Raw genomic sequence first — 13,421 nt, 5'->3', positions numbered from 1 at the left:
TCATTAGTTTTAATTTCAGTCCTGCAATGTTCATCAAAAGCAGCAGATTCACACTTCCAAGAAGAGCTCCACTGATGTCAGCAATAAAATGTTTCATTAAGTGGGTGGTTTTTTGGAGGAAAAAGGAAGCTATTCCTTAGACCCAGATTAAGTTAATGGCAAGTTGGGAAAATGAAGCTTGCCCAGTGTTAAATAGTTGAACTTTAATAACAATGTGCTTTACATTTTCTAGGATTGATTATAAGTCCCAAATTCTCCACTTATATTTTGTAATGCATTTTTAATGTATTGCTAGCATTTTACTTTGTCTAATAACAATGGAAACTCAATGAAAGCTTATCAGTTGCTTTATATCACTTCCTTGAACCATTTCAATTTCCTTTAATGGCACTATCATATAGATAAAATATTTAACTGTGGCATACTGTGTTCTTGGCTGTATAGCTTGATCTGTGCAGATGTGTGGATTGTCCTACCTTGTTGTACACAATGACAATGACCTTTTGCTTTGTCACATTCATTCATAATGGTGTTTCTATATTTTATTCATACAACCCATTATATTGGGCTATAAAGCAGTCTTCACATACTGAGTTTAGTCAACTGCAGCATGATCAGCGCTGCATTTGTGTGTTTTTTGGAAATTAACATTGTAAATGCTAATCTAACGATACCAACAATAGCACCAGGAAGAAATAATGTAGGCCAAACTTGGAAAGCTTAACTGTTGTGATATTCACATTTAATAGGTTTTGGATAATGGAGAAATGGTATGTCACTATTGGTACTGCCTATTTCCAGTTTATTTTATTTCCTGAAGCTAAGATAAGAGAAGCTAATGTGTGATCTCTACTTTCCTACAAGGTCACTTTGGGTGTTTAAAGTTATTCATTCACCTACAGGGTCTAGTAGGTTTAACTTGAAGCAACCTGTTTAAGAGATACAAGATGAAAGTCTACAATGAATAGAAATGTCAAAGGGGCTCTACAAACAAGCAGTAACAATAAACTCATAATTTGTTAAATGATAACCTTTATTCTCAAAGCTGCCCAATATTCCTACATTTATATTTCTGCATTTCATTGTATATACTTTGTTGTGTAGTGAACAAGGGGAAGGAAGGAGATTAGCTAGGAGGGCTTCTGCTTGAGAAACACCATCCTAAAGTCTCTTTGGGACTACAGATTCCAAAGTTAAATCCCAGCAACTGTTTAAAACAAATAGTCATAAGAAAATGTAACTATTTTATGCATATACAGATACTTCAGCTGCCCATCTACAATAAATATCCTAAAAGGGAGGCTGTAAACTTCCAAGCAGCCTGATGAAATAATGATCCATGTACTCTCCAAGTCAGGAGATAGTATCCTTTCAAAACAAGTTCTCGAGCAAGGACAGGCAGCTCAGCTGTACAGATGGCACACACACAATTATTTGCACAAAGCAAGTGATCAAATGAAGAAAATGGAAGCCGGGAGGCTACGTAGTTCTTGTATTTATCTCCTATACTGACAAGTAGAGAAAATAGGGAGAATAAAGTGAACTCCATGGGTAACAATGCAGACATTTCTTCAGTTTGTCCCTGGGGAATGTTTCTGAAGATCTTTATAGCCCATTCATTTTCTAAGAATCCCAAGCACTTGTAGCTCCTAATTCATCCCCAGGCCTGAGATTTACAATAATGCAGTACAAGCTTGCCATCACTTCCAAAACACTGCAACAGAACAAGAAACAGAGGAGTTAAACAAATTTAATATTTAATTAAACCTATAAACTGTTGGGTTGCAATTATACAGCCTAATACATAAAGTGTCAACATTCTACTGAAGGTTTCTTATGAAATGCTGCCACCTGTTGACAACATACTTTGAAAGTTACATGCTGCATTTGCTACAGCAGACACGGAGTGAAATGGTAATCAAACTGAAACATCTTACAGAGCAATCCAGACTTCAGAGCAGGCAGTGAGACTCACTGAACCACTGCTGCATTTGGAAGGGCAGGTAAAAGCCTGCTCTGGGCTATGCCAGCCTGAAGCTGCTAAAGCACTGCACCCTTCATTGGGCCCAAGGCCACCAAATCATGGCAGTAGAGCTGGCTAATGGATTCCAGGCTGGCTCAGCCACATTCCCTCCTTCTCTGGAATACCCTTTTATGGATTGATACTAGTAGGACTGTCCTTTTAGTGGGTGGAACAGAGAGCTCTGTGCCGGTGAAGTTGTTCTGGGTAGGGCAACCTTTGCCTTATCCAAACAATTGAATGGTGCCCTTAGTTCAAGCATAGGCAAACTTGGCCCTCCATAAGTTTGGGACTACAATTACCATCATCCCTGACCACTGGTCCTGTTAGCTAGGGATGATGGGAGTTGAAGTCCTAAAACATCTGGAGGGCCGAGTTTGCCTATCCCTGCCTTAGTTTCTAATGCAAAGAAGAGAAAAGGAAATACTTAGAAGCTGTGAATTACCTCATATAGTGTTCCAACTTCCTGGTCTGGTGAAGGAGCAAAAGACTGATTCACATAAATAAACTGTATGAGAAATAGATATTTGGTAAGTTTTAGAGGAAGTTACTCTGTTTGAACAGAAAACTTTTATCAGACAATATTCTTTCCCGTATTACCTCAGCATCCTGTCACTGCAATTACAGGGCTAAGAGAAGAACAGTCTACAGCCAGCTGTAAGCTGAAGGTTCAACAAGGGCGAAGAACCCAAGAATCATAGAATTGTCAAGTTGGAAGGGACTCTAGAGGGTCATCTAGTTCTGCAAAGGCAAGGATCTCGACATGTTTTCCCATCCATTTTAAACTATACTGGGCCCTGCTAAGCTTTGCAAATGTGCTAGCAGTTTTATTGCTGCACCATTATGAGGAACAGGTCCATTAGTTTTATTGTACAAAGGAGGAAGCCAGCCTACCCATATTTACTGGCCTAAGGACTTAAGAGTTAACAGGAGTTTGCTCCTGCTCCAGCCCACCTCCAGCTCATAGCTACTTGAAGTCCTTTGGTAACAGGAGTGAAAGAAAAGACAACTTGCCATCAGGATAACTGCTTGGCCACAACCGAAGCTCCTTTATGGATAGTTGCTAAGTGGCTATTTGTTAAAGCTTTGCAGGAAAGCTAGATTGGATATGAGTCCAACTATGTTTAGTGTTCATGGCTCTTGATCAAACATTGTGAGTAGTGATTCAATATTAAAATATTCAGTTTCAACACAACAATAATTTCAGAACTGGGTTAGCATTTGTGAACTAAAACCACTGCCAGTATATAACATGTGGCTACTTTTGCACCCACACAACCATTTCATCTAACATCTATTTTTTCATAGTTTTAAGTTTAATAGCTTCTATATTTCTCTGTCTTTTGTCATTTTTGACAACAGCATAAATATATACCTGGAACCTCAATCATTCACTTGAAGATGCCCACATTACATTTAGTTTCAAGTTACATCCACTCAGGATCTCGGCTCTGCCTAGATTTAATGAAACCGATAGAGGTAATTCAAAATATCTAAAGCCATTATTCTACTACTATGAGAAATAACCTTGGAAAAGCTTACCCATGTGCATGGTAGTAAACTTCCAAATAGATTTGGGGACTCAGAACTCATCAAGTATATATTTTGGAGATAGGTGGGGACAAACTAGAGGGAATATTTGGTGCCCTCAATTCCTACTTGTAAGCTTCCCAGCAGCATCCTACTCTGATTCAGCTCTTACCGATGGCTCTTATATTCCTAAATAGGGAAGTGAGGACATCACATACCAGCTGTTCTGAGGCCACTAGTTTGAGAAACTTTTTGATGAAGTCAATAAGGGCTTGGATTGTGCGCGTTCTCTCTACTGCCCATTTCTTGGTTTTCATTATAGGGGTATCCCCAACAGCCTTGAGCAAAACATCAACTAGAAAGCAGAGAACATTGCAAATGAGAACAAATAGAAACACAGCAGAATATGTCACTGAAATATACTGAGAGAAAATCAATAAAATGTAGGAAACAGATAAGGAGAAATGCAACAGAATAATTTGCAAAAATCTTATAACTGTAGTATTTATATACTTAATATACTGCTGCTGAGCCCTTGAGGTACAGCAGGATATACATACATGGGTGCAGCTGGGGAGAAAAGCTGTGTCCCCAAAGCAAGTAAATAAATAAAAAGACTTAACTAAAAGTAGAAATTGTAAAGATTTTGAGATTTTTCTGAACATATGGGGTCAAAAGAAAGTAATTTATAACAACTATTGTTGAGACGTTTCCGTCTGAATCTGCTAGACAGAGCCAGAGGGAGGTGGGTGTCCTGCCCACCCCTAACGTAACAAAAATTCTAACAATAATTTATTATTTATACCCCGCCCATCTGGCTGGGTTTCCCCAGCCACAATGGGCAGCTCCCAATCCTGGCTACACCCACGTATATATACAATAATATTTATTAATACGGGTGTCATTTATTGGTGGGGAACCAGAAGAAATCATTTGATTCATGGAGGCCTGGGGCGCAGAGCAAGATCAACGGAAGCACAACTGGCAGGTAAGCGGGACAATAGATCGGGACCTTTCAGAAACTTGACAGCACAGCGTGAGCCCTCGGCCTGGTTCAGGGAGGCCTGCGATACCTGCCTCGGGCGACCAATGCGACCCTCCCTCCCTCCCTCCCTCTCTTTCGCGACCCGCCCGTTTACTTTTCTTCCTGGCGTCTCCCGCAGGTTCCTCGGTCACCGGGGAAACGGCCGAAGCGGGAGCCGAATCCAGCACCCCCAAGGTAGGCCCGGCCCCGCCCTCCGGGGCATCCTCGCCCCCTTCACCCCGGCCGCCCTCCTGAGGCGACAAAGGAGCGGCGGCTGCAGCACCGGGCTGCTCCGGCTCCTCGCCCAGCTCCGACATAGCAACGAAACAGCGGAAGCAGCATCCCCGGCGGCGCTCGCTTTCATAGGCTCCTGCCGGGGGCACGTGACCGCGCCGCCGCCGCCGCCGCCGTTTTGTCCCTCGCGCGCTTCCGTCCTCGTACTTCGCGTCAGGCAGATGACCGTTTCTCTTCCCCGTCCCCTCCCCTCTTCTAATCTCGTCGTCACGTGAGCGAGGAGAGGTTCCAGCGCCTGTGGTGTCTTTCGGTAGAGGCGGGATTTTAGGGGGCCGGAGTCGCGGGCCTCGGACTGGGGGAGGCGCAGGACACCCCCCCCCCAACCGCCTCTCTCTTTCGGCTCCTCAGCTGCTGCTCCTTCCTCACCATGATTAAAGCCATCCTGATATTCAACAACCACGGCAAGCCGCGGCTCTCCAAGTTCTACCAGCGCTATGTGAGTGGGGGCGAGGAGAGGAGAGGAAGGGGCGGGCGAGCGGGCGGGCCGGACTCGGTGGCGGGGCTGTGTGGCGGGGGACCTCCTTGCGAGTGGGGCGGGGTGGGGCGCCGTCGCGAGGCAGGTGCCCTCTTCCCTCAGGAGGCGCCCTTCGCTCAGGCGGCTCCAGCCCAGGGAGACGAATATTCCTCTCTTCCCCTATGGCTTACTTTTAGGGGAAAATAATAATAATAATAATAATAATAATAATAATAATAATAATAATAATAATAATACTTTTTTTATTTATACCCCGCCCATCGGGCTGGGCTTCCCCAGCCACTCTGGGCGGCTTCCAAAAAAATATTAAAATACTGTAATACATCAAGCATTAAACAGGGCTGCCTTCAGATGTCTTCTAAAAGTCTGGTGGTTGTTGTTCTCTTTGACATCTGGTGGGAGGGCGTTCCACAGGGCGGGCGCCACTACCAAGAAGGCCCTCTGCCTGGTTCCTTGTAACTTTGCTTCTCGCAGTGAGGGAACTGCCAGAAGGCCCTCGGTGCTGGACCTCAGCGTCCGGGTAGAACGATGGGGGTGGAGATGCTCCTTCACTCTGCACATGTTCTCTGTGCCGGATTTACGTATAAGCTAAGCAAGCTATAGTTTAGGGCTCCACTCTCTTGCCCCCCCCCAAAAAAAAATTAAAGGAAAAAACCTGGATGTACATTTCCAAAATATAAGATTAAAAAATAAATAAAATAAGACCTACATACAGCAGCAGTGTTTTGTGTTGTGTAGGCTCCTATGGTGTAAGTAATGGGCCCCTCCTTCTAGCCTGCTCCCTAAAATATCACTGGTTTGCTCATTTCTATATCAATTACTTTGATAAAACACATTTTCTGTTATGTGCTAATGGCTTTAGATACCCATTGGGTCCATAAACTACCATATAGCATATATTCAACACAAAAAACAGCAGCAATTTGTTGTTGACAAAGGCAGCTGGACATATAAAGGGCCCCATTACCTTCAGTACCTTAGGGCCTCATCAAACCTAAATCTGGCCCTGGTTCTCTCACTCCCTTCTTGGCATTTCTCCCCCCCCCCTTGGTGTTGGCACTGGCCCTTTCAAGCAGTGCTGTAGCTTGAAACTTGAATAAGATAATGGGGAAGTGGGGGTTGAGCAGGTAAGCCCTGCCTTATATAACTGATAATGACTGGCACACACACACACCATTGGAATGGCAATGCTCATCCACTGGGGGGGGGGCCACCCCGCCTTATTGGGGGAGGTAGGGAGCGAAGGGGCCTCAGTCCTTAGGAGTCGGCTCCTGTGCTGGTCTGCATCACCTGCCAACCGTATTTTGGCCTCCAGGGGCTGAAGAATTACTGGCTCGTAATAACCCACCATCACAAGCATGCCTTGTGAGAAGTTAGGTCACCGGGTCATCTGGCTCGTGGCTGTCCCCAACAGCAGTGGCTCTTCAGGTCTGTGACACGTGCCTTCTTTTTAATGGAGATATAAGAGCATGATGTGTCGCCCACTAGAAGTAACAACCCTCCCAGTGCCTTAGCTATGGAGGAGAGGGGGCTAGCTGGGTTTTCTTTGCTCCTGGTGAAGTCTCCGGAGGGGTGCCATTGAGGCTCCCAGCCTGTGTGTGTACACAAATGCGCATGGGAGTGCCAAGATAGGTCTTTGACCCCGGTGAAATAAAGCTTAGTTTCACCCTGACCCCTCTCCTAATGTCCTGTGCAAAACAGACATTGCCATCACCAGAGTTCCAACTGCCCATCATGAACAACCCAGCCAGTGGTTTCATGTAGATATTAGATGACACTGGGGACAGTGTTGCCCCTAAAATGAGCTCCACCTATGCTTTTCAGTTCTGCATATCAAGACTAGTCTTAGTCCATGTAAGAGGAACAACAAGCAGCTCCATCCACCTTGTAGCCCTACTACAGGACTGAAGAGGCAAGAAATGTTCCAAAGATGTTGCCCATGGATGTGCAGGCACTCCAGAAGCCAGACACAAGTCCTTTGTATTGCTCTGATTTCCTTTGGACCATATCGGCGAGGCCGAGAGAGGGGAGTCTTGTTATATGGGTGACCCAGAACCTCCATACACACTGTCCAGGCCTGTGCCCCTGCTACCCAGCGGTTTGACTTTGCCCCCGGAGGCGAACTCCATTGTCTCTTGAGACAGGCAGATGCCAACTACAGCAGCAGCAACAACAATGGGATATTGAATAGTAATGGTGAAGAAAGATAAATGTTGGTGGCACAGGGGGTTGCTTTGCTGTATTTCAGCACATTGGGCTGAGCGGGATGGGTAGGAGGATGGCAGCTCTAACGGTATTTTAGTGGGTAAGATGAGAAGCAGGTGATTATTGTTTGATGCAGAAGAGTTCTTATGTTGCCTGTTAGCTGATGCTTCCTTCTAATTAGTGACATGCGATACTCAGCCAGGCTTTGGGGTTATGGTTGGTATTGATCCTGAACCGTTAGGAATTCCAGGTTTGTAGTGTTTGGCACTATTAAATACACACACAGAGAAAAGGTACTAAAAACTGGATGTTTGTTAGCAGGACAGAAATGTGTAGGGTATGTCACTTTTAAAGATTGCTTTCCGTATGACAAGAGGAAACATGGTGCTACCATTTCCAATCAGAAAATTTAGAGTATCCTTAAGTCTATTTTGTACTTGTGGTCATTCTGTTTTTACTGTGTTTGCACATTGAAACTCATGTACATTTGCTATTCATGATGGTGTATTTGCCCGGGTTTTTTTTAATACAAAGAAGTGTACTTGTAGAAAAGTTGTTACATGTCAACCCAAAGTGACTCTGAGTTGGTTCCTTTACTTGGTGATTGTCAGAGGGGAGAAGGATAGGATGAGAACTATGCTGTATAAAAATTGCAGAGCCACCATCCTTAGTAACTCCGAAAGTTCTTATTTTTTTTAGTCACTTTTTAATACTGCAAAAAGGTATGTATTTGCATAAGCAAAGCTCGTTTCTTGTGTTGTGCTAATATAGAAATATTGTAATGTGGTAGAGTTACAGAACAGCTTAGGTGAAGTAAGTGCAAAAAACTTGCCAAGAAGGATTTTTAAATGCACCTTGTGAAAGTTTAAGGGGCTAGGTACAAATCTGATGTTTGTGTCTGTCTTTGTGCACAGCATCTTGCTTGAGATGATGATTTGACTATGCTTCAGAGGATGAATCTCTGTTTAGGTAGTCACTCAGCTTTGAGAGTTAAACTAGAGGGATAGCTGTGGTAGCGTTTTGCAGTGACAACAATCTTAAGAGTTTTGTGGCACCTTACACAAACAAATTTATTGAAAGTTGATATCATAATAAATTAGTCAGTTCATAAGGTGCCACAAAACTCTGATAATGAATTAGAAATGGAAAAAATGTGGCTGTGCAAAATATACTAGTTTTAATGTAGTGATTTACTGGAATTGGATCAATTTGTGTGTAATAAATAATTTAGTTTAAATGCTACTCTTGCCCCAAAGCAAAATCGGAGATGCTAGTTGAATTCCCCCCCTGAAGAAATCAGTTTCAGCATTTCTGTATTACCCATTCAGAATAATAACTTCTTTTCTCTTGCACTAGGAGGGAGATATGTCTGTATGTTGATATTTTGTTTATTTCTGAAACAAAGTGCGGTATGGAACAGTACCAAGGGCGTGTTTGTGTGTGTGTGTGTGTGTGTGTGTGTGTACATTATATATCCCTCCTAAAATGTTGCACCAAAATTCTTACTTAGAGAACATAGTACTGGATAGGGATGGATCAGTGCTTATGTTATCCAACTGTATTTAGAAATATAGATTGTTTTACTACCCTAGTCTCTTTTCCTCCCCAGAGTGAAGATACACAGCAACAAATTATCAGAGAAACATTTCATTTAGTCTCAAAACGTGATGAAAATGTCTGTAATTTCCTAGAAGGTGGCTTGTAAGTATCCTGAATTGTATTCAGTTGTTAAAATGAAATATGAAGGTGGTGAAAAGTGTCCCACTTTGAAGACTTGGCATATCAACGTTATTTTGATTTTGTACAAGTCCAACATCAAAACCCATGACATTTCCTGTAAAATGTTTAGGCTTAGAAGACAATGTGCATATTCTTCTGTGATGCCTGATGGTGGCCAGATTTGTCACTGGTGTCATAGGGTTGTATGGAGTGTTAGAGGAAGGGTAATGCCTCTGGTGGGGGACATGTGCTCCTTCTGGGGCAGTTTCTCCACCTTTGGTCCCCACCTTGCACTCAGCTCTCACCTGTGATTCCTAGAAGCTGTCAGCATGCAACAGCTGCCTCACTCTGGGAGATGGCTTTGATTAGCTGGCTAAACCCAGGTGCAGATCTTCTAGGATTCAAGGTCCCTTACTATGTTAGCAAGCACATGTTGTTGCATTAGGACCACCACTCTCAGCTTAATACACTGAGATATGAACGATCCTTTTGTTTGCCTGTCCCTTTGCATATACCCAAAGTCTCTACTTAGCTGTAGCTTTCTGTTTTGCCTGAACTGGCAAGCCATGGCTACCAGCTTTAGAAGAAGGCATATGTACATTCTTATCTGGCGTTGTTGTTCATTTGGGTAGTTTACCCTTTTCAGTACCAGCGTAGGTCAATGTTTGTACATTATCTGTTATATTGTACGTTACAATGTTTGTACATTTTATATGATATAGTCTTTATTATGAGGAGTCACTGCTTACTGATTTAAATGGTTTTGACTTTAATGTGTGTTTTATTTATTTGACAACATGTGTGTACTGTTTGATTGTAATAAAACCATCAGAGTGGTTTACCAAAATACCCAATACAATTATCAGTAAAAGAAATCAAGAACAAATATTCAAAACGTGCACAAAATAATTAAACTCAACAGCAAGCTAAAACCAGATTAAAACACATGACATGGATGCATGTCTGGGTAGGCTTGCCTAAAGTAAAATGTTTGTAGCAGGTGTTGAAAAGACTACAGGGAAGATGCTTGCCCCACGTCAACAGACAGGGAGTTCCAAAGTGTGGGTGTTGCCACACTAAAATACAGATTTCTTATAAGTGCAGAGTGTTATGTGGCATTTGTAACAGCGCTAGTTGTCCAGATTAGAGTGGCTGAGTGGCCCTACATGGAGTAAGGCAGGCTTGCAGGTCTCATAGAATTGGAAGGGATCTCAAGGGTCATCTTGTCCAACCCCCTGCAATGCAGAACACACACAGTCTCGACACAGTTCCCTATCAAATTTGGGACCATACTGGACCCTGGTTAAGCTTTGCAACGTGCTAGCAATTTTATGGCTGCACCACTAGGGGGAGCGGTCCCCAATTTTACCTTCTAGTTTAAAAAATGTTGTAGCTGCTAACAAATGCAACTTGGAATGTTGCAGTTAATTGTTAATGTTTATCTTGTTTTGTTTTAGATTAATAGGTGGATCTGACAACAAATTGATATACCGACATTATGCCACATTGTACTTTGTCTTCTGTGTTGATTCTTCAGAAAGTGAACTTGGCATTTTAGATTTAATACAAGTAAGTAATTTATAGAGGATTTTGTATGTTTTTGTGCTGTTGTTTTTCTTTATTTTATCTACTAATAAAGAAGTTTAATCTACAATGTCCATCATTAGATGTAAGATAATGAGATCCTGAAGTGTTTACTGTATTCCACTAAAAATATTTTGGGTGAACTATTGTCTAAACTGACCTGTGTATTTGCTTGCCTGTAAGGCTTGACATGCCTATGTATAATAATACGGACAATATTTCTCAACACTAAGTATTAATACTTATATGGGGAGGAAATTATGTAACAATGGCCACACTATGGTATGTTTTGCTTCCGGTATTGGTGCTAGGAAGCTGATTGTGAGCAAAGTTTCTTACTTTGAACAGAAGCTCACTTGGATTGGGTGCTCTGGAGAACCACTCATAGAACAAAATATTGCCTGCATGTAACAACAGCTTGGAAAATAAAATATATTTCCACTGGAAATGAGGCACTAGGTTTTCATGATATGCAAAAATAATCATTTCTGAAAGTGTTTCTGTTGCTATTCATTTTGTGTACATATGTAATCTGTGGTAATCAAGTGGCGTGCGTTTTTGTAACTTCTCAAACCTATTCCTAAGGCAACTGTGTGCATGCTTGGGAGTAAGACCTACTGAACTTAGTGGAATGTACTTCTGAATAAACATATACAGAATTGTGCTGCATGCTTATTCTTTTGAAATGTGTTAGATATATGAGAAGTCAGCAGTTCAGGATGTGACTGTTTAACAGGGCTACGTGGGTTTTGATAAATGCAATCTGAGTCAGGACCATTCTGGTGATGTGGCTACAGTGGTAGGACATGGGAAACAATTACTGTATTTTTCTCTCTATAAGACGCACCAGACTACAAGAGGAGGAAAACAAAAACAAAAAATATTCTGAATCTCAGAAGCCAGAACAGCAAGAGTGATCACTGCTCAGTGAAAGCAGCGATCCCTCTTGCTGTTCTGGCTTCTGTGATAGCTGCGCCGCCTGCATTCGCTCCATAAGACGCACACACATTTCCCCTTACTTTTTTTTTTTTTTTTAAATAATTTTTATTGGGTTTTTACATTTTATAACAACAGACACACACACAAAGACAAAGACAAACAAACACACAAATACAATTACATACCCTAAGTTTCTTTACCCACTTTCATTGACTTCCCCCCACCCCCTCCTCTTACATCCCAATTCCAAAATTAATTCAGCAAGTTCTTACCTAACCTCTTAAAGATATTCACATTGCTTTTAAAAATTAAAATCTTTTGTTTATCTGTATTCAACTATCCAATTCTCTTATAATCATTAACTTCTTTTTTTTTTAAGGTCGATCTAACTTCCCCTTCACAAATTTTCCCTTTATTATATTAATTATAGGTCACATTGACCAAGTAAAACAAAACATAATATTTTAAAATTCTATTCTCTCCCCCCCCTGCCCCGGTTTCTGTCCCTTCCTAGACAAATGTCCAGAAAACAAACAAAAAATATTTCTAGCCCGGATTCCTCACGTCCGAGGCGTCTGATTCTCTGTCAGTCCCTCTCTGCCAGCTATATTGATAGTCCTCTTTGATGGTCCTAAGACCCCGAAGGAGTTCAGTCAGAGTCAGATCATATTTTCTTTCATTCAGAATGTTGAAGAGTGTTTGCTGCGAAAGACCATCTAGTTTTCCATACTCAAGAGAAAAGTCCCAATCATATTGCTTTGTTCTTTCTAGTTTTAATATTCCAAGTACTCCAGGGGCTTCTCTCTTCTTCTTTCTCATCTTTCGCAGGTCTGTAATCCAGAGGTCTTCTTGCTCATACTCTAACGCTGCAGATTTCTGGTTGATATTTTCCACTTGTAGTGTCTGAACTCCTTCTTTTTTCTCTGTCAATTCCAAAGGCATCTCTTCCTGCTCAGCTGCAGAATTTTTATCGTACATCTCCTTTGTGCATTCAGCAGAGTTGTTTGTTTCAGGATTCAAGGTCATAAAAACTTTACTCAGAGCCATACTCTGCTCCTGCAGGATTCCCACGAGAAAAAACATTTTTTCTATCTCCGCCAGTAATTTTCCCTCTGCAGCCATTGTAATGTCACTAATTCCCCCTAGGGGGCTTTCAGTTATTTAGTAGTCCTTTTCCAATAATCTGTTACTTTGTTATTATCAATACTTTGTTTCCAATCGCCTCAGTCCAAATGTATCAACTTTAATTCCAAGAGTTATTAAATAGCAAAATTCTTTACTTTGTCCGCCCGTTTGACAGCTTCTTTGACAGCTGTCAAACTCCTTTCACTTCTTCCTCCGGGACCCAAATAGGACACTCCCGGGTTTTTTTGGGGGGGATACACACAAAGTTCCAAATTCCCTTTCTCTCCAGCACAAAAATCTTGTTCTATCAAATTTGTGAGAAACTTTTAAATCATCAAAACAGTATTCATTCCGCCTTAATTCTCCGTTCCTTGCTTTGAAACGTCTATAAGTAGAGGGGGTGCGGACTTCCCTTTAACACATCCCCCGATCGTGCCGAATTCACAGGATAAAATTTTTAAAGTCCAAATTCCACTACTCACGGGTCCTTTGTTATCCAGTCCAAA

The 13,421-nt window shown here is 42.0% G+C and overlaps 2 protein-coding genes across 4 annotated transcripts in view; one reads left to right on the top strand and one right to left on the bottom strand.

Moving 5' to 3' along the window:
• Positions 1 to 1,015: 1,015 nt before the first annotated feature.
• On the bottom strand, positions 1,016 to 4,973 carry ATG12 (autophagy related 12). Its single transcript, XM_081880620.1, has 4 exons — positions 4,690 to 4,973; positions 3,769 to 3,905; positions 2,466 to 2,528; positions 1,016 to 1,714 (listed from the first exon to the last, which is right to left on the bottom strand). Exons 1-4 carry the CDS (start codon positions 4,889 to 4,891, stop codon positions 1,655 to 1,657), a joined length of 462 nt encoding a protein of 153 aa, XP_081736746.1. The 5' UTR covers positions 4,892 to 4,973; the 3' UTR covers positions 1,016 to 1,654.
• AP3S1 (adaptor related protein complex 3 subunit sigma 1) overlaps positions 4,411 to 13,421 on the top strand; it is a 25,983-nt gene continuing 16,972 nt past the window's right edge. Inside the window, exons 1-3 of one of the 3 annotated variants that reach the window (XM_081880611.1) lie at positions 4,411 to 4,538; positions 9,158 to 9,249; positions 10,725 to 10,836. In XM_081880611.1, coding sequence (XP_081736737.1) covers positions 4,491 to 4,538; positions 9,158 to 9,249; positions 10,725 to 10,836 — 252 coding nt within the window. In that variant the 5' untranslated portion in view covers positions 4,411 to 4,490. Of the gene's footprint in view, positions 4,539 to 5,051; positions 5,305 to 9,157; positions 9,250 to 10,724; positions 10,837 to 13,421 lie in introns of those variants that run through there. The other 2 variants (XM_081880612.1, XM_081880610.1) reach the window with 2 other exon arrangements.

The sequence above is a fragment of the Podarcis erhardii genome, assembly GCF_964252035.2.
Source record: "Podarcis erhardii genome assembly, chromosome: 11".
Lineage (NCBI taxonomy): Eukaryota > Metazoa > Chordata > Lepidosauria > Squamata > Lacertidae > Podarcis > Podarcis erhardii.
Note: the sequence above shows the minus strand (reverse complement) of the source record. Positions and strands in the feature narration are given on the sequence as shown.